This window comes from Sceloporus occidentalis, unplaced genomic scaffold (assembly GCF_023333645.1).
Source record: "Sceloporus occidentalis isolate IW3139 unplaced genomic scaffold, rSceOcc1.0.p SCAF_5, whole genome shotgun sequence".
Lineage (NCBI taxonomy): Eukaryota > Metazoa > Chordata > Lepidosauria > Squamata > Phrynosomatidae > Sceloporus > Sceloporus occidentalis.
Genome location: NW_028316985.1, coordinates 4,608,765 through 4,629,932, shown reverse-complemented (window position 1 = coordinate 4,629,932; position 21,168 = coordinate 4,608,765). Strand labels below are relative to the sequence as shown.

Genomic DNA, 21,168 nt, shown 5'->3' with positions numbered 1-21,168 from the left:
ATGGGCAAGAAGGGAGAGCTGCATCCTATGGGACTTTTCCAAGGAAACATTGGCCTGTTACAGACAGCCAAAATAAAGCTGCTTCGAGTCACAGTGGAGGTATGGTGTTTCAATGATGCATGCATCCTAAGAGTCCAGAAGTCGCACCAAAGCCACGCTCCAGCCCTAAGGACTGGAGTGTGGCTTTGGTGCGGCTTCTGGACTCTTAGGACGCATGCATCATTGAAACACCATACCTCCACTGTGACTCGAAGCAGCTTTATTTTGGCTGTCTGTAACAGGCCATTGAGTTGCAGCTGGACAGGGCAATCGTGTGGTTGGTTTGGGGAGTCTGAATTTCCATTGCCCTGCCAGACACCTGCCACAGACCTAGATTGCAGAGTCCAAGGACTCCTTGCCTTGCTAGGTCATATCAGTCTTGGGATGTGAAAGTTTCTCAAGGCACAATTGCATTGCATTTCTGCATCCGCACTGCAAAAATTATCCTGTTTGACACCACCAAAGCAAAAGTGGTTAAAGCAAAGCCCACAGGCTGCATTCAGCCTCATCTCAAGACCCCTGGGTTTGGATCATTGGACTTTGCTCCTCTCTGTCTAAGCATAGATATTCCTTTCCTGGGACCTGGGGTGACCAGCTATCTCAACTGCAATGGAGGACAAGGCACTGTGAAATGTAGGACATTACACAATAAAAGCTAGAAACACTGATAGAAATGGAAATGCATGCTTCTTAGTCATGTTCAAAATGGAGAACATTTTGGAATTCCTCCTGGATGGAAGGCTAAAGTGTAGGACATGTCCTGGAAAAGGAAGACTTCTGTCACCCTGTTCCTGACATGTCCATGTCCTCCAAGTCACTCTATATCTTGCTAGCTTTGCATCCAGTGGAGCCTAATGTCATGTCTGACAGATTTGATTTCAGCCGCTTTTTAGTTCAGCAATAGAAAGCTCAGACCCAGGTGCTCAGGTTACATTATTTGCGTGTTTCACAAGGCATTTGGCTGACATGGTTCTTGTCAGCTTGTGGCCTAGTGCCTCACTCCCTTTGCAATTATAATTTCCTGTTGCAGAAGCAGAAATAATGTGACAGGAATGAAACGGGGGCCAAGGCTGATAATTACTCATCTGAATAGAGAGAGGAGGCATTCCCCCCCTCCTTTGGAAAAAAGAAGAAGAAAGAATTGCTTTGAATGCAGGCATTACATTATCTCTACTTAGTTCATTTGTATTGTTGCCAGCAATATGGCAAAATGAACTGTGGCATGGACAGAACAACAGAGATCTGAACTAGCTGAGCTAAGAAAGCACTCTATTTACCCTTCCTTCCTGGTTCCAAATCAAAAAGCATCCACTGATGGATATGCATCTTGATGACTAGAAAGGTGCACAGTTAAAAGATGAACAGAATTATACATGGTCTGAATGCCAGATATTAATCTGACAGCCTCCATGAGCCAGGAAATCCTGTGAAGACCAATAAAGGTATTTTACCCCCTGTAAGCCATTGCACAGCTTGCACTGGCAATTTGGGTGGCATTGTGTCTTCTGTGTGAACTTGCTGCTTCCATGTCAGGAAAAAAAAGTAACCAAAAGAGGCTAGTGAGCAAAATCAGTCAATCATAGAATCATAGTTGGGAAGAGACCCCAAGGGCCATCCAGTCTGACCCTTTTTGCCAGGCAGGAAAACACAATCAAAGCACTTCTCACAGATGACCATCCAGCCTCTGTTTGAAAACCTCCAAAGGAGACTCCATCGCCCTCCAAGGCATTGTGTTCCACTGAGAGACAGTCCTTTCCATCGGAAGTTCTTCCTAATGCTGAGGTGGGATCTCGTTTCTTGTAGCTTGAAACCAAGAGGGAGGGTGCATTTTATATATATACTGCACAAATTCCCCTGACACTTAAAAAAAAATCTAAACACAAAGAATTGCTTGCCATACATCCTGTATCCATTCCAGATTCCTCAGAGAAATCCTGTCATCTATACAGCAGCAGTTCATTTATGAATCTGCCTTAGTTTCTGAAATAACAGGAGAATCCAATGCCTCCTTCATTGGTGTGAATCCTAACTCAGTGCTCATCCAAACTAGTCTAAGAACACATGGGTTAGCTATTATAATACTACTCCTTATGTTTTACCAGTTGTCTTTGCCTCTTCTTTGACTCATTCCATTCTTTTTGGGGTACCTACACCAATTTCTTGGATCCGCACTAGGGGTTCTCCATGGTTTTTGTAACTGGGCCATGGTTTGTTGAGGTACTCCTACAGTTTGAAGGGTAAATTTCCCCTTCTCTGATTTTTTAATTATTATTAACACTTAGAGTGTTACTGAGAGCCAGTGTGGAGTAGTCATTTGCGTGTTACAGTGGGATTCTAGGAGACCAGAGTTTGGATAACTCAGCCATGAAAACCAATTGTGTGGTCTTGCACAAATCACAATGTCTCAACCTCAGCGGAGGAGAATGGCAATTGCCCCTTGAAGAAGTCTTGCCAAGAAAAAATTCTGATAGTGTTTTACTTTCTGGGTTCTATGGGGCAAACTGTAATTCAGGACAGGTTTCATCTCCCGTATCAGAAATGTTTCGGACCAGAAGTGTTTTGGTTTTCAGAGTTGTTCAGAGTTTGGAATATTTGCATATATATAAAGAGATATCTTGGAGATGGGATTAAACATGAAATTCATTTATGTTCCACACTTCCTTCTACACATACAAAATGAAGGTCATTTTACATGCAATATTTTTTCATAATTTTGTACATGAAACAAAGTTTGTGTACAGTGAACCATCTGAAAACATCGGCTTGATGTCCAAACTTATACATCTATGTTGGTTTGTTTTTTCATATGATGGGTGTAACTGATAAGGCAGACATATCAACTCTTCCCTTTTTTCTCTGTTTTGCTGGTCACATGTAGCCATAAGGGATTCTGGAGGCAGCCACTGTTTACCTTGCCTGCTATAGGAAAGCACATAGCTATAGTAGGATCAGGTAGGATAGACTTTCGCTCTTTATCAGTTCAAGCTGTATTATTGCATTGTTTACTGCTTCTGCAACCTAACTCTGAATGTCTGTGTTTCTCCAATTCTCCCATCACTGATGCTGTTAAAATACTTCTAGTTCGACAGAGTACAAAGAGACTGGCTATGTGTAAAAAGACTTTGTAAAAAAAACATTCTTTGCTAGAAGTTTTGTCATTTGACATATGCCTGTAGTGCAACAGACAGCAAAATAAAATATTCATGTATAAAGCCACTTTCAGCCCAGCATTTCAATTAAACTAAGGTTCTAGTTCCATGCAATTTTGCCCAGTTGCACAAATAAGATGCAAAATATTGGTGGTATTGAGATCCAGTGCGGCATAGTGGTTTGAGTCTTGAACTATAGCTCTGGAAACTAGGGTTTGAATCCACCGAAACCCACTGGGAGACCTTGGCCAAGTCACATCTCTCAGCCTCAGAGGATGGCAATGGTTAACCCCATCTGAAGAAACTTGTCAAGAAAACTTCATGGTAGGTTCACTGCCTTAGGGTTGCCATAAGTCAGAAATGACTTGAAGGCAAACAACAACAACAATCAAATGCACTGGAAAATTGAGGACATGACTGCTAGCTTACTGCTAGCCTATGAGGGGCCTGGAGCATTTGTCCCAGTTGAACTATTGATATTCTAGCCCTGGATCCATGGAATTTGGAGCAGCCCTGCACACTTCCCATTTATTTTGGTTAAGTTTGTGTAAGGAAAACTTCTCAGTTCATGTTATCTACTGTGTCTATCTGCAGGAAGGTACAATTTGGAATTTCACATCAGATGCCAAAACATCTTTAGCCATCATTGAAGCTGATTTCCTCCTCATCTGTTCTCTGCCAAAACCAGAGAGGACATGAGAGTTAGACAAAAACAATCCCCTTCTAACCTACAAGTGAACTGATGTGCTGTAAGCCTTTTGGAGAAGCTCCGTTGCTGAATTGACAAGAACAAATGCCTCCTCTTGTACGTCTGGAAGCTGCAATGCAGATTGGGGAGGCTATTATGGCTTTCCTTGACAGTTGCAAATGTGCACCCAGCACGCGCACACACATTGGAATGCGCACACCTGACAGGATTATAAATCTGTCCCCTCAAAGGTGTTGCTTCAAAATCAAAAAAGAGGGATACATTCTTTTCAGGCTCTGATACCTGGCAAAGCTTTTGCAGCAGACCATTAATACTCCCAAATTGGTTTGTTAGCACTGCTGACTGAATTCCCACACTTTTATTGATGATCTCGCCTCACGCTTAAAATCCCTGTGGCTTTGAACAGGGCGGCATGCCTGCCTTAGCAGTGTCTGTCCTATTCTCTGTACCATTTTGTTACAATGGGAACAACGGGAAGCATGTTTCTTTTCGGGACAAATAGACGGACAGTGAATCCAAATTGGATTATGGATTCCAAACCCCTTTAGATGCTTGGCTAACAATGAGCGTTTAACAAAGGCCACATTCTGAAATGAACAGGGGCTGGTGTCATTTGGCTGTCCCCATGGACCCGTTCTTGCTCAATTTGAAATGTAAGCAAGGGGCAGGTTAACCCATTCTTCTCTAGCAAAGGTTTTGACAGCCTCCATGTCTTTTTTTATCGTTTATCAATGAAAACATTTCTATGCCGACCTTAAATATAATTTAAGTAGACTAAAAAACATTTAAAATACGGTAACAAATTCAGAGAGGTTATAAAGGTTAAAACGGTTTTAAGACCATGCGGGTGTTGCACTGCTTTAAAGTGTGTGGTTTTTAAGCGTTTTAATCTTTTTAATTCCATTCTATTTTTAAACAAATGGTCTGTTTTAATACTGTTAATAGTTTAATTCCATTTTAGTTGTCACCTTTCTAAGTTTTTAATTGTACTGTGCTTTTAGACTGTAACCTGCTTTGACTCCCAATTTTGGGGGGAGAGTGGCATACAAATGATGATGATGATGATGATGATGATGATGATGATGTGCATAATCATTTTGAAGCAAATCATTTTAGTGGACAGCTGAGTTTTTACTCTGTGCCCAAATGAAGACAGCTTTGGCACCAGTTTGCCCTCCAAGGGAACAGCTTTCCACAATTGTGGGGCCACAGCGAAGAAGGCTTTCTCCCATGTAAAGTGACTTCTGGTGAAACACAGAGGAAGAACCCCTAACAGAGCTGAGTCAGGTGCATAGAGACAAAGGTGATCCCTCAAGTATCAAGGTCTCAAACTGCTTAAGGCTTTAAATGTCATCACCAGCACCTTGCATTCAGACCAGAAGTGTAGTGGTAGCCAGTGCAGTTCTTTTAAGATTATGTAATAGCTATGTGGTATTCCAGTCAGGAACTGAGCTGCTGCATTTTTTATTATCTCTAGTTTCTAAGTTCCAAACACACTGCAGAAATAATCCAGTTCACAACTGCTTTAACTGCCCTGGCTCAGTGCTAAAGAAGCTTGGGAATTGAAACTTATTGTGGCTCCAGGGCTCTCTGACAGAGAAGGCTCAACGTCTCATAAAACTACAGTTCTCAGAATCCCTTAGCATTGGGCCAGGGCAGTTAAAGTGGTCTCAAACTGGATTTCTTCTGCAGTATGTTTTGGACCTAAGTCATCTTCAAGGGCAGCCTCATGTAAAGTGTATTACAATAGTGTAATTGGGATCATAACAGAATCTGTTTATGGTGCAGATCAGCCACTGAGGCACTCATTTTGTCCCATCCACTCTTCCCCAGTGTGAAAAATCAATAAGATTTCCCCAGAATCTCCTTCTTCTAGACCTTATAGTAAATATCCACCATTCATATTAACGTAGTTTCCTGCCTCCTGGGGAAAGGTCCAAAGGAAGTATTGACATGGGTCCAAAACACACTGCAGAAATCATCCAGTTTGAGACCAGTTTAACTGCCCTGGCTCATTGCTAGGAAATCCTGGAAATTGTAGTTTATTGTGGCACCAGAGCTCTCTGACAGAGAAGGCTAAATATCTCACCAAACTACAGTTCCCAGATTTCCCTAGTGTTGAGCCAGGGCAGTTAAAGCGGTCTCAAACTGGATTATTTCTGCAATGTCTTTAATCGTACTCTATGCCTGACCCATGTAATCTTCACATGTGTGCCACAGTAAATTCATTCTGTCTGGTTTTGTTGAGTTGGACATGAAGTTGGATTGATCCCTGAACCTGGCTAAGAAGGTACCACACAAAGTCTTTGGCCAAAGGATCCATAGAAAAACAGAACCCCTTTCAGTCCAACTTGCTCACAGCATTACCTATGATGGACAAACTTTATTTCACAGCAGTAGCATTTTATAGAGGTTTCAGAGTTACACAAAGAGGGCAAAAATGTGCATGAACAAAGCTAATGTTTTACTCTTCTATTGCATGTGTGTCAGTTCATACCCCTAAAGAGAAAAGTCTTTGTAATATCATCGTTCCTGTGAATGAACAGATGTTCTCGGGGTAAGACAGTCCGTTTCAAAATTGTTCTTATTACCTTTCCGTGACATTGAACCTGAACACCATTCTTGCAGTTAGACCAGTTTACAAAAAACCAATGAGACTCAAAAATGGATTCAAAGTTTAACCCATAGAATGATTTCATTCTGAATTGCTTAGGTACTCAGAAATTTTTAAAAACCTAAATGCTTGAAAATACTTTTGCACCCAACAGTTTCAGCATTATTTTGCATTTTTTTAAAAAGTGAAAAATGTTACATATATTTTTTGTATAGCTTTTCCCTCTGACATACACATCTTTTAAGCTGAGAACTGCATCATAGCATTTGTGGAAATATGCTGTCCAAAAGATAACTGTGTTCCATTCTGGGCATTACTTCAGGAAATGTGGATTGGGTCTGTTTTCTTTAAACTGTTTTCCTGAACAAAATACTCTCCCATCTCTAGATGTACCCTCACCTTCCCTGCTTTGGGAGCACAGCTCTGATTGCAATATGTGTGCTCATAGTATTTCCAGCCCTGCCAGGAATTCTGTGATTCGACTATTAAATCACACATGGTTGTTTCACTGGCATGCCGGAAAAAAATGGCGATGCCAACTGTATTTTCTATCTGATTACTTATACATTTGGGCTGGCTTTGATCCTGAGCATCTCAAGGGTTCACTGGATGTCTGCATGGGCCAAATAACACATTCTCCTCACTGTCCCATGGTGATGATGATGATGATGATGATGATGATGATGATGATGATGATAAGGTTTATTTATATTTCTTGCCTCTCCCTGCAGATCGAGGCAGGATTACAACATAGATAAAATTACAAAATACAATAAACATACATTAAACCCTGAACCTCCTGCCAATAAAATCAATACAAAATTCAACAGTTAAAATAAACACATCAAAAGCGTGCTCTACAATAATTAGATGGAGTGGGCCATTAAAAATAGATGGTGTTCTTGTTCCCCAGGAGGTCAGTCTAGGAATGCTCGCCGGAAGAGATCCATCTTAATGGCCTTCTTGAAGGCATCTAAGGTGGCGATAAGACAGATATCCTCCAACAGGTCATTCCACAGTTTTGGAGTGGTTGAAAAGAAAGTTCTCTGGGAAGTTGCAGCTAATCTAGTCTTCTGCGGCAGGAGTAGGTTCTTCCCAGAGGATCTGAGAGTGCAGGGTGGATTATGTAGGGAGAGGCACTCCTGCAAGTAGCCTGGACCCAAGCCATGTAGGGCTTTAATGGTGATAACCAACACCTTGTACTGCACCAGGAAGCAGATTGGCAGCCAGTGAAAGGTTCTTAGAACTGATGTTATATGGTCAAACCTGGATTTACCAGCAACCAGTCTGGCTGCCATATTTTGGACTAATTGAAGCTTCCGAAGGGTAGCCCCATGTAGAGCATGTTGCAGAAATTGAGACGAAAGGTGTACCACCGCTTCTAGGTCCTCCTGATCCAGGTAGGGTCGCAGCTGGCATATCAACCAAAGCTGATAACAAGCGCTCCTGGCTGTCACATCTATCTGAGATGACAATTGAAGAGATGAGTCCAGGAGCATTCCCAAGCTGCAGACACAATCCTTTAGGGAAAGTGTGACCCCATCCAGGACTGGTCCAGATGAGGCAGTGATCAGTCCAGATGACACAGGGCCCAATCCACAATTCTGGTGAGAATGATCCAGGCAACATATGACCAGTTCAGCATTGAACCCACATTATACCTCTCTTAATATGGATTTTAATAACTCTAGAAGAATCCAGAGCCTTACAGAGCAATGCCACGTGGCTGTCCTTGTGTGCTGCCCAACACCACTGCAACTTGCGCAGGTTGCTCCCTCTGAGGCAGAACAAGATGCTCAGCCATGTGATCAATGCTGGGCATTTTGTTTCTAACTTCAGAGTCATGCTGCTGGCGGTGTTGGTGCCAAGTGGCACAGGGGATGCATGTGTAAACAGCTGCCTGAAATCACTTCAAAGTGCCCCAGATAATGGAAGATTTGAGGCATATCTGGGGCTGGTTGTGCGTTTTCTGGCCCATGTGGACATGGTCAAAGAGTCACCAAAATCTAAGTCTGACCATTTTCGAGAGGCAATTCAGAAAGGGTATGTGCTCTGCCATTGTAGTGCTAAAACTGCTGCCGTTCAGTGACGCTTTATCGGCCTTGGTGGGTTGAGCTCTTGACCATTTACTCTTGTGCAATGCAATTTTATTCCTTGAGTCTAATGCTGATGTACAGATAACAATATCACAGAGATCCGGGGGCTAGAGAACTGTCACAATCTGACCTACCTGAGCCTGGCAAACAACAAGATCACTGAAATCAGTGGCTTGAAAAACCTACCTATCAAGACGCTGTGCCTGGTAAGTCTATTACTTTTTTCACTATGGGAGGGATACATAAAATTACCTCCTCATCCTGAGGATTTGTTACCAGCATCACCTTGAAACAATGACCCTAGGTCTTCTGTCCAAGTGGGTCAACGTTTAGTGAATGCCTTGCTGGTTTTCTAGATGTTGCAACGAAATAGTAGGCTACTTTAACTATCCAAAAGCATGATATACCACTAGTGCGCTTCGTTGGTAACGCCTATTGAGTTTAGTGGAACATTAGTCAACATCAATCCACAGACCTTCATTTTGAGTTGTACTGATCTAACAAATGAAGGAGGACTAGAGGAGGAAAGGGACAAAAAGGAAAGGTTGATATGATTGGGAACACACAGGATTGATCAGAGCTTACACACATTAATCTGAATTACAAGTGCAGCTACTTGCTAACTTTCACTTAATTATGGATGCAAGAATAGCAAGGGGCAGATCCCAAATTCTCTCATTACCCCCCTCCCAATGCTATGTCTTCACCTTTTTGTGCCCCATTGGCAAAGCCAACCCCAGATGTGCATTTTTTATCAGCTGCCTATGGAGAAACGGACAACAAGGTTAATAGCCCGATTAAATATTTAAAAACCAGGGGAAAATGTCAAGGGCAAACCACCCAGCCAAAATTGCAAAAAAAGCATCCATCTCTCCTTCCTAAATATTTATTACTAGAATATGAAGAACCCAAGAGATTTCAATAAGAAATGAAGGAGAAACGTGGTAGGCGAGAGTATAATTGGTTATGCGCAGGAAGATAGGCTTTTGTGTGTTAAGACTAGTAATAAAAAGTATTTATTGCATCACTAATATATGTGGCATTTTTGAAAGATGGAATTGAACAAGATCTAAGCATAAGGCTTGGTCCAGTCTTTGGAGTCCTTTGGGCCAACTGTTTTGTAAAAAGTTGAGTTGCTTATGGTAGAGTTACCACAGTTTCAAGTTGCGGTAATCTCCTAACCACTGTCCTGGTAATTACGCTCCCTTTCCAAAAGGATTTCAGTGATATAGCCGTGTTAGTCTGTAGAATCAGCATGTAGAGAGATCTTTGTAACACCTTTGAGACTAATACTGAAAGAAAAAAGTTGGCAGCAGGAGCTTTTGTAGACGAAGGAAGTAGACTTTAGTCTACGCATCCGAGGAACTAGGCTATATAATCTATGAAAGCTCATGCTGCCAGCATCTTCCTTTCAGTTAATCTCAAAGATGCTACAAGATCTCTCTGCTCGCCAAATGGATTTTTACTTCTTGGATCCTGTTCAGCCTTCCTCTCTATAACTCCCCTTCCCTGCTATTTATCCTGCATGGTCCAGGATTGAACCACAACTGTACTAGATAAAGGGTTCTTCCAGAGGGGCTTAAAGAAGTGTGAGCTCCACAGTACAGCTTCTTCATTTTTGCTGAGTATTGTTGGTTGCTCTCATCCTCTTGTCAGTGATCTCTTTTCTGTTGGAGGAAGGTATTGGTTGCTGGACACTTTTTTGGATACTCACTAGAAAGTTTTGTTTTGTTTTTGTAACATTATAGGGGTCATCTGCTGATATTGGGCTATGTTCCTATGGCTTTTTTAAAAATATATTTTCTTAAAGTTGTAGCTCACCAGTGTAATAGTGAAACAGTATTTCAGTGCAAAAATGGGCCAGGATTCTATAGCAGCTATTTAGTTGCTGGTAGGTATTAAGTATACTTAAGCAAGTAGCCTCTGCTGGCCTGACCTGACCTGACCCTCTGAAACATGATGGAAACAGCATTCACTTGAACTCCAATTACCAGCAGAATGAACCTCTTTCTTCCCATGCAGCTGATGCCTGGTGAAGTCCTGTATGTTGCGGGGAGAAGGTCACAATCCTGACAATAGTGTCATAATCATGACTGTAAATAGAGAACATTTATCTAGATTTATTCATCTGTAACTGTTCCAGCCAGTGTGGTGCAACAGTTTGAATGCTGGTCTATGTAGGGCTGCCATAATTGTCCACTTTTACCAGGGACAAAATGTAGGACAAATTCAAGACCAAACTGTAGGGCAACTGCAGGACAAAACTCAGCTCAAAATGTAGGACATTTAAGGTCCACCATTTTTCTTCAATGTCCTACATTTTGGGCTGAGTTTTGTCCTGCAGTTGTCCTACAGTTTGGTCTTGAATTTGTTCCACATTTTGTCCCTGGTAAAAGTGGACAATTATGGCAACCCTAGGTCTATGACTCTGGAGAAATCCCCGTTCAGCCATGGAAACCCATTGGGCGACCTTGGGAAAGTCACACTCTCTCAGCCTCAGAGGAAGGCAGAGACAGCCCTCCCAAACAAATCATGGCAAGAAAACCCTGTGATAGGTTGCTTTTGGGTAGCTTTAAGTCACACAAACTGGAAGCCACACAGCAACTGTTTTGTATTCATGAATGCTACTAAGGCACGATTGTGACACTATTCCAACCTAATTTACTAGACATCCCCTGCGTGGGAATATCCTGAGGCCTGGACATCACTGCATCTGAAGGAGTGGGTTTGTATCAACAAACACCCATGCTAAAATAAAGTCGGTCTTAAAGGTTCTGCTACATTCCTCCGCCCTTTTTACATATATCTAAGTAACTGATGCAGAATCCCTGCCCTTCTATTTTATTGCTGCACTGTGATGCTATAACTCTTTTTTGAAAATTAAAGGGGGAAAGGAGAGAAGTAGATGAAAGTATGGCCATTACCTTCACCTTTCCCATCATTCATCTTGTAACCCACCAGCATGCAAACACTGCAGCACACACTATACATCATTGGGAACTGGCCCAAAACCCCCCATGAACCCCAACAATAGATTCACTCTTGCCTATTATGACTTTTCCATTTGATGTCTTTTTATCAGAGCAGAAGTAAAAAGTTACACTGTTGCTGGGAATTACCAGCAAATAGTCCAAAATAACAAAACTATCATTTGGATATTTTGTAAAAAAACAACAACAACCAACCCAAGAACTACAGCTGCAAACACCAGAACCTCCAGCAACATTTATCCCATTTGTTTTCTTCTATAGGCACAGATGTTATGAGATCGCAGGAAAAGAATCAGGATGGGGACATTGCTTAACCCTGGTATCGTCCCATGGATTCCTTCTTCGGATTTGATTAATCATTTAAACATCAGCTATGAGGGTGGGCTGTATAGAATCTGAGAAGTAAAGATCATATGTGATCAGACCTAGATCCTTAAATGAATTGGATTTTAGTACGTGAAACAAGATTGCAAACTTTTCCTGTCCTCTGGCTAAAAATAATTCTTGTGAATTTATTCATTAGCAACAGCTTTGATGCCATGCTGGTATTCATTGGTGAAAAGCTGTGCCAAATAGGGAAGGCAGAAAAATATATATCTTTCCATGAGGTATTCCATCCAGAAAGTTTACACTGTATGTAGAGCTGCTGTAATATGGCAAAGAGAACTAGCTATAAACCAGGAGGCCCCGGATTCAGTGTTGTCACTTCTGCCACAAACTCATTAGGTGGCTTCTGCAAGCCATAATTTCAAGAGGCAAAACAGAGTTGCCGTCTATGTCAGAACAGAGCAAACTAGGGGTGCTTTTTGCACCTTAAAAGAAACCCAAAGCTTAGCATTGTCTGTGTGGATAAAGATAAAAGAGTAAATAATGCTAAACACTCATCTGTTCAGGTGAGCGATGTCTATGTCTGGGTGGAGCTTTAAATTAAACTTGGGTAGAAATAAACTGAAAAGGTTTTTTGTGGGTTTTTCGGGCTATGTGGCCATGTTCGAGAAGAGTTTATTCTTGACATTTCGCCAGCACCACACTGTACAAATAAGGCAATTTGACATCACTTTAATTGCTATGACTTTGTAATTTTGTGAGGCACCACATAGCCCAAAAAACCCACAGAGAACTATGGATGCTGGCCATGAAAGCCTTCGACTTCACAAACTGAAAAAGATTCGTACAGATTGAATCTCCCTTAGACAAAAAGCTTGGGAGCAGAAGTGCTTTGGATTTCAGAGGTTTTTGGCTTTGGGGATATTTGCATGAAATTCCTTTATGTTTCTGGTAGATGCCTTATGTGCTTCGTCTAAAGGTAATTTTATACCCAATAGTTATAGACAAAATTATTTTAAAGAATTTTATGCATGAATTAAAGTTTGTGTGCTTTGAACAATCACAAAGCAAAAGTGTCACTATCTCAGCCATCAGTGTTGACAATTTTGGATTTTGGAACATTTTGGATTTTGGAATTTCAGGGACTCATATGGATGCATTTCTGATATTTATGTCACCCTAATTTAAGAGTCTCAGGCTTCATTCGCAGGTTCTTGTCAGTCACTTAGTGGCTAAAGGAGCCATTGTTGGTCCTGGAATGGGCCACTGTATTTACTATAACAACATACATCAAATTTTCACACTGCCTAGATTCGGTAGGATGAATCCTGAGGAAGGTGGAAAGAACTCTGTTCATGCAGCAGGCTTTTCCTGGCTTTACATATGCCAAAGCTGCTCCTCAGGGGCATGTTATATGGTAAGGCACATGGGATCTGTAGTGAAACAGAGAAATTAGGGATATATAGTGTGTCCTCCTTGTGTAGGCAAAATATCCTGCCTGCCTTTCTGTTTGTGCATAGCATCTCTCAATCCAAGCCAGTGCTTTTAAAGGGAATCGGCTCACATTCAAGTCCTGGTTCCTAACTGTGGCAGATGCTCAAGCACACAGAGTCACATGGCCTAGTGGTTTGAGTGTTGGACTACGACTCTGGAGACCAGGGTTTGATTCCCAGCTTGGCCAAGAAACCCACTGGGTGACCTTGAGCAAGTCACACACTCTCAGCCTCAGGGAAGGCAATGGCAAACCTCCTCTGAACAAATCTTGCCAAGAAAACCCTGTGATTGGGTCGTCATAAATCGGAAACAACTTGAATGCACACAGCAACAACAACAAGCTCAAGCACATAGTGAAAAATGAACATGTAGCATTTTCCCACTGTACACATAATCATGTAGGAGTTGGGAATCTATTCACTCTTCTGCTAATGGGAAGACTCTTACCAGGCAATGTATCTCTGATATAACTTAGAAGAGCTACGTATTTGGATCCCAACTCCTAGAATCCTAGTTATAGTCTAAAACATAAGTTTCCAGAATCTGAATTAGGTCCAAGTCTAATATTTTGAAATCAAATGACATGTGTACACATAGCAAAGTTTGGGATTCGTTTGGTTAAACTAAGAGGCAGCAATTTGCCGAGTAACAACTGTTTTGTTATTTCTACTTTCAAGGGCTTTTACAAGCTTCAAATTATATTTCCTAGAAATCAAACCAGATAGAAAAAGCTGTTGGCTTGGAAGAGCTGAAGGTGCTGCAGGTCTTGGACTTGTCAGGCAACCAGATCAGCAGTTTGGAAGGGCTGGAGGAGCACTCTCTGCTGGAGGAGATCAATTTAGAAGATAACCAGGTAACAGCTTACATCTTGTATGCCAAACAATGCTGTCCCTTTTAATGAAATGCTGCCTCTTTTGAACATTTGTATTCTGTCTCACATTACAACAGTAAAACTGTCCTCAAAGCCCTTCTTGGTGGCTCCTAAGGAAAACAAGGCTGGCCTCCCTCCATTGTCCTTTTCTGGTAGGCCAGACCTTTTGGTTAAGATGAGCTTTTAGCAAGTGCCTGGCTCTGAAAAGGGACCTTTTAATGAGCTGATGCTGTACTTTGTATTGATTTTAAACTCTCACACGCTTTCATGTTATTTGTTTAATGGTGTTTTAACACGGTAACTTTTCATCTATTTTTATCTGTTACCCCCCCCCCTTTTTTTTTTTATCTGCATTTATTTTTTCTTTATCTACACCTGTTTTTAATCCTCTTTTAAGTTTCCTTGCATCCCAGTTCTGGGCAAAAGTGAAAGAGATAAATAATAAAAAATAAAAGGCCAGTCTGTACAATTTTTTAAAAAAAACCTCACAGGATGAATGTCCCCCATCACACCCCCCCACCCCCCACCCCCCAGGATAGTACTATTTCAGGCTCTCCTTATGCATTTAGGTATGGCGAAAAGAAAGTAGTGGAGTCATCTTGAGAATTCAGGATGATAGTAACTCGGGAAAGGATAGGAGCAGGTGTCTTTATGGGAGTGTTAGAATCCAGATCTGTATCTTTGATTTACTATATATAAATTAGGAAAAACCAAGCTCATGTGGACATCCACACATTTTGTTTTCACCTATTTGGGAAGAGGTGAGAAGTGGGGTCTTAAATAAATAAATATTTTCCTTGTTTGAATAATTTATTCCAGAGGTGCTATTGATGCTATACAAAAATAGCAGCTATGCAATAAATATGTTAAGGAATAAATGGGAAGGAAGGAAGGAAGGAAGGAAGACAGACATGCTTACAATAAATGTTACTGAGGTCCCTTTGGAATAGTATGTTGTGTCCATTGTCATGTCTACGTTTGTCTGTTTGTTTGGGGTTTTCTTTCTGCATTCTCACAGAGTTGTGTCATCCGCACAGCTTTGGACAGGGACTGTTTTTCACTTTCCTGCAGCCTTTACATTTTAATAAATACTGTTTTCTCTCCTTCCCTCATCCCAAACCTTAACTAGGTGTCTGAGCTGAATGAGCTGGAATATATTGAATCCCTGCCTCTCCTGAGAGTGCTTAATCTGTTAAACAATCCTGTGCAGGTGAGGAAAGGCTGGAGAAGGAGAAAGTCAGACGCGAGCACCTGACTTTCTTTTATGACTCTGGGGCTGGCTTGATCGTGTGCCATAAGGAAATGGCAGTCTGTCATCTTTAATTGCGTTGCATACTCTTCTCGGCCTACATCTGCACTGCAGAATTAATGCAGTTAATTCTGAGATTTATAGTATTGTGAGATGTCTAGCTTTCTGTGTCAGGAAGCTCTGGTGCCATGACAAACTGCAAATCCCAGGATTCCATAGCATAGAGCTATTGCAGTTAAAGCAATGTCAAACTGCACAAATTCTGTTGTGTCGCAGCAGCCTAAGTGTCTAGACATTGGGGACACAGGGTGCTATTTGCTTTGGGCGAGTGTGTTAATGGCAGTTATATTTGATTTATTTACTAAGATGCACCTTGAGACAAACAGCAGACAATCCTACAAGCAGCAGAAATGCTACCCCACCTCAGAGCCCCAGAGACAGACATTGTGGGCGAGGAGCTTTTAGCTTACTTCAATCCCACCACTACCACCAGTGTTCTCCCATGTATTCTCCCATATATTCTCTCTCACACATCTTTATCTTTGTTTCTGACCTTCTCTGAGGGTGCATCCGCACAGTAGAAACAATGCAGTTTGACACGACTTCAAGTGCTGTAGTTCCATCCCATGGAATCCTTGAATTTGTAATTTTACAAGCTCTTTAGCACTCTCTGCCACAAAGTGCTGGTGTGCCACAAAATTACAAAGCCCAGGATCTTGTACGATGGAGCCATGGCAGTTAAAATGGTGTCAGGCTGCCTTATTTGTACAGTGTAGATGTACCCAAAGTCCCAAAGCCTCTCTTCTTCAAAATACGCAAGAAACATCTCCAGATATCAGAATATCATTTCCTTACAGCTCAAACCAAGGAAAAGCTCAGGGCTATTAACCAGTAATCTTTCCTATAAAGAAATGCTTGGCTGGCAGCCCATAAGAAGATTTACGTCTTCCAAACATTCTTAGGCACTAAGAGGGTCCCATTCACCTATTTTGTTCCAATTGCTGGACCTCTCTGGGAACAATCATTTTTATTTCACTCTGTTTATTTATTGGATTTATAGCTTGCCTTTCTCCCAAAATGGAATTCAAGGGGGCTGCCCTGGGGTAGCTGTGCCTGGATGAGTCCCCATGTTGTCAAGTCTATCCCAAATTGGTCTAAACAAGAATGAGTTTTCATGACACAACTCCTTGGTTTTTGCCAGTTGTTGTTGCCTCTGCATCCACTTCTTCTGGGGGTTTATTTGTACCAATCTCTTGGATTTGTGCTAAGGCTCTTCCAAAGGCCTTTTTAAAAATTGCGACATGGTTTGCCAAGACGGTCCTATGTTTTGAAGGTCAAATTTTATCCTCTCACAATTTTTTAATGTTTTTTTTGTTTTGTTATAGAGTTCAGGTGCAAAATACAGTTTTTTCACTGCTGTGCTGTAGAGAAGAGAAGCTTTTAAGGGAACATATTTTTCTAATATCTCAAAATTAAAAAGGAACCCACATTTGAGTGGGAATCAGATGTTGCAGCTGGTGCTGAGAATTGCCTAAAAATCGCCCTGGAAAACAGAAATATAGTTTAGATAATTTAAAAAACAAACAAGCAAGCAAAACAAGAACTACAGGAACGAATACTGCAGTTACTTTATACGTTTGCACCATTTAGAGGTGTCATAAAAATGGTCCTTCAAGAAGAACATGGGGATGGGAAAGGGATGTATTAGCAGACAAAGGCAGATATGATCCATAGGCTACATATGGCCTCGCTCCCACCCCATGAATTTTTGTGTTGCCTAAACTCACACACAACTGAGCCATCATGTTCTGGTGTTTTGAGATTTGAACTAGGACTCTGGGAGACCAGAGTTCAAATCCCCACTCAACCCAGAGGTCCATTGTGTGACTTTGGGTAAGGCACATTCACAGCTTCAGAGGAATGCAATGATGGTCTCCCTGTGAATAAATCTTGCCCAGAAAACCCCATGATAGGTTCACCTTAGGGTTGCCATAAGTCAGAAACAACATGAAAGCACCAAACAATAGGAAAAACAAAGCCCCTGAACTCACCCAAAGTCATCCCAAAGTACCTAAGCCTCCTGACATATTTGCCTCATCTGGAGGAGCCTTAGTCTCCAAATAATACTATTTATTATTAAATTCAATAATTCAATAATTAATTTAATTTAATAATTAAATTCAAACATGGGGAACTATTTTAGTGCCATGATGAATATGGGAGCTCAACACTACTATATTTATGTGGGTAAAACTTACCTGTTACAGCCTGTAATGCAAATTTTGCTGTTGATTGTCAAAAATCCCTAAGCAAAATTAAAAAATACATGGAGATTCATTTCTTCCATTCATGAGCAAGTAACATTCAATGCAATCAAGAATGCTATTCTACCCAATTGTTGTTGTTATTTCTTACCCGCCTCTCCCCATGGATCACTTAGGAAACTTGGTATGTTTAGCCTGGAAAAGAGAAGGTTAAGATGTGATATGATGGCCCTGTTTAAATACTTGAAGGGATGTCATATTGAGGATGGAGCAAGCTTGTTTTCTGTTGCTCCAGAGACTAGAACACAGAACAATGGATGCAAGCTACAGGAAAAGAGATTCCAAAACAGTAGGAACAACTTCCTAAGAGCTGTTCGACAGTGGAATATGCTGCCTCCTTTGGAGGTTTTGAAACAGAGGTCTAAATGGTCCTCTGTCAGTAGTACAATGATTGTGTCTTCCTGCATGGCGGGGATTTGAACTGAATGGCTCTTGTGATCTCTTCCGATTCTATGAATGGCATCAAGCATTCAGTCTCTCGCTTTCCTGGGCACCACTCCTATCTATGGCATGACTGTCATCAGACACACTGAAAAAATTGAAGTGGGGTGCATGGCATGCCCTTCCCTTTTCTGAAGACACCCCAAGATGTTATGAGAGAGGGTGGCTTTTGAGCCACTGCTGTGGGAAGCGGGTTACAGTTTCTAAGAGGTGGACTTGCTTCTCTCAGGCATTTGACAATCTCTGATTAATGGGCAGCAGCATCCCATTTGTCAATGACAGCAAATATGTGATCCAACACATGTTTATAACTTGTCTGGAGTGGTGTGTAAGATTAACAGCAACATCATCTCAGTTCTGATGGCTTTTAGATATTCTTTGCAATCATTTCCAAGGGTCCAAGGAAGAAATATTACACTGTTATTTGGCATCTTCCTCCCTGTAGGTCTTGCTTGGCACAATGCCCCAGAAATTTCTCTTGTGCAAAGTATTGCTCTTTGATTGTGTCAGAACTTCTAAACAAAAAATAATAGGTTGCCTGGATTGCCAGTGTCTGAGAGAACTGCAGATTGTTAAGGCTGCATTTATACAGTCCCACCAAATCCACAAACCTTTGCCAAAGGAGACCAAAAGTGCTTGGCATAAATGCATAGCATGGGCCCATTATTTCACAGGGCATTTTTGATCATGTGTATCCAAACAGTTATTGTAAACAGGCTACTGCCTCAAGGAGCTTACAGTCTAACGTTTTGATGGTAGGAAGTGGCAACACAGCAAGAAGGCAGAGTGGAAAGGCTAGCAGTCTATGGACAGAGATACGGAATGGAAGGTTTACAAAGGGGACCAAATGTGAGCAAATTCTCATTCCCTTGTGGTTACATCAGTATTCGATATTGTGAGAAAGCCATACCAGGGTACATTCTGTGTGTACATGCCTGCATGCATCTATGCTAGTATTAGAACCAGATTTCTCAGTTTGCCAAGTGCCTTGTCTCAAAATACCAGATCTTAAGGCTGCGATCCTGAGCATATTTAATTATTTGGAAACAGGTCCCACTGAAATGAATAAGAAGCACTTCTGAGTAAAGGAGGTCAGAATCAGCTTGGTTTCTTACTTAGGAATAGGTCTTTTGAGCTTTCAGTGAAAACACACTGGTGAAATGACTTCTTTCCAGTAGTGGAGAAAATGAATGACCTATATGCATAGGGCAGTGGTGGGGATTGTGTGGTCCTCCAGATTTTGTTGGATTGGAAGTCTTAGCATCTCTAGCCAACATAGCTGATGTTGAAGAATGCTGGAAGTTGCAGTTCAACACCCTCTGGAAACCCACACAATGTCCACCCTGACATAGGAGGTGAAGTCTTCTGTAGCCAACGTTATTGTTTATGGTCAACATGAGTCTGCCACTGAAAACAGCAACCTCACTTTCTTCACTCCTCCATAACAAACTTAGTGTGTGGCATAATGGCATCATGTTAAGAGGCTTCCCTACCGTTGCCACCAACGGCCAGTGAAGTTAAGTAGCAACAGGACCTTGACTACTTGATATATTACACTATGCACTGAATAGTGTCTCCAGAACTTATAGGCCTGGGCTGAGATGGAGTTGATTTTGCAGTAGCGAACCTGCATTTGCTGCATCATCCATTTTAAACTCATTAGTGTACTTCTAGGACACAGGAATGGTTCCATATGATTCTATGCTTCTATGATTCTATGATATCCTGCCCATGAAACACATCAGGATATGGTAGAAATTCCCTGCTTTATAAAACACAAGTGAATGATAAGAGTATTCCTAACTAAAATCACGCTGTCTTCAGTCTCAGGCCTTTTAAGCCTCACTAGATAAAGCTCTTCAAACCAGCATTTGGTCCTTTTTAACATCTATCCAATTACTCTGCAGGGCTTTTCAGTTATTGTACAAAGTGGCAATTATGTTAAGAAAGCACTGAATAGGGTTGAATGTCAGTGATTTAGCATGGCTTGGTTTTTCTGAGGAAACACATCTAATCAAACTGCCAAATGTTCTTTTTCTCATGGATGGTTAATTACTCTTCCTCTTAAAATTACATTCCAGATATCAAAAGTTTATTTTGTTATTAATTTGTCATTCCATTCAGTGTCTGCCTACATTTTATATTGTCTCATCTTAAAGTTCCTGTGACAGTCACTCACAATTAGGGGGATCATTATATTGGGTATTCAGCACCAATTTCAGTTTAGATAATTAAACGTCTGTTACACTTTCTTGAAAATATTCAGTTGCAGATGGTATTTTCATCCTTTTTATACAACAATTTGCAATAGGATAACAACCCCTGAATCAATTCAACCCATTCAAAAAATTTAAAAAATGGAAGTTAAAGAATAACTAGCAATGAGCCCATACAGGTGATCACTTTTTATCACAGATTCTATTGCAAATTGCTTTTTGAGGCATGGTAAAATTCTTACCATATGCTAGGATAGTATATTTGGCCCAGCTCATTCCAGGATAGTTCATGTCAGTAGTCTCAGCATCTAGAAAATAAATGGTGATTCACTCATCTTCCTTCCTACTTGTTGGCTTGAATGTTCATTCACAATACAAATCCCCCCCTTTCTCTAACTTCATTGGCAAGCTTCAGATGTGAACATAATAAGAATTGCCCAAAGACTCAAAGGTGATTTAGGAGTTATATGCTGAGCTGCAAGTTTAGAGCAAAGCACTGTTAAAAAGCTTTTTTTACACAGAGCGCCCAAACATGAACAGGACAAACCCTGAAAATAAGCGCAGTAAAACTTTTATATCATTGGCTGTCAAAGGTTCCAGAGCTTTTAGTTCCTTTGTAATGACATGAAGCTCGATTGGCAAAGGGTAT

General features: G+C 41.2%; 1 protein-coding gene across 5 annotated transcripts in view; it reads left to right on the top strand.

Moving 5' to 3' along the window:
• Positions 1 to 21,168, top strand: part of LRGUK (leucine rich repeats and guanylate kinase domain containing) — a 73,499-nt gene that overhangs the window by 12,922 nt on the left and 39,409 nt on the right. For 4 of the 5 annotated variants that reach the window (XM_089527455.1, XM_089527453.1, XM_089527456.1 and 1 more), the window contains 3 exons: positions 8,689 to 8,813; positions 14,128 to 14,271; positions 15,419 to 15,499. In XM_089527455.1, the coding sequence (XP_089383581.1) occupies positions 8,689 to 8,813; positions 14,128 to 14,271; positions 15,419 to 15,499 (350 nt within the window). The remainder of the gene's footprint in view (positions 1 to 8,688; positions 8,814 to 14,127; positions 14,272 to 15,418; positions 15,500 to 21,168) is intronic. The other variant, XM_089527454.1, reaches the window with a different exon arrangement.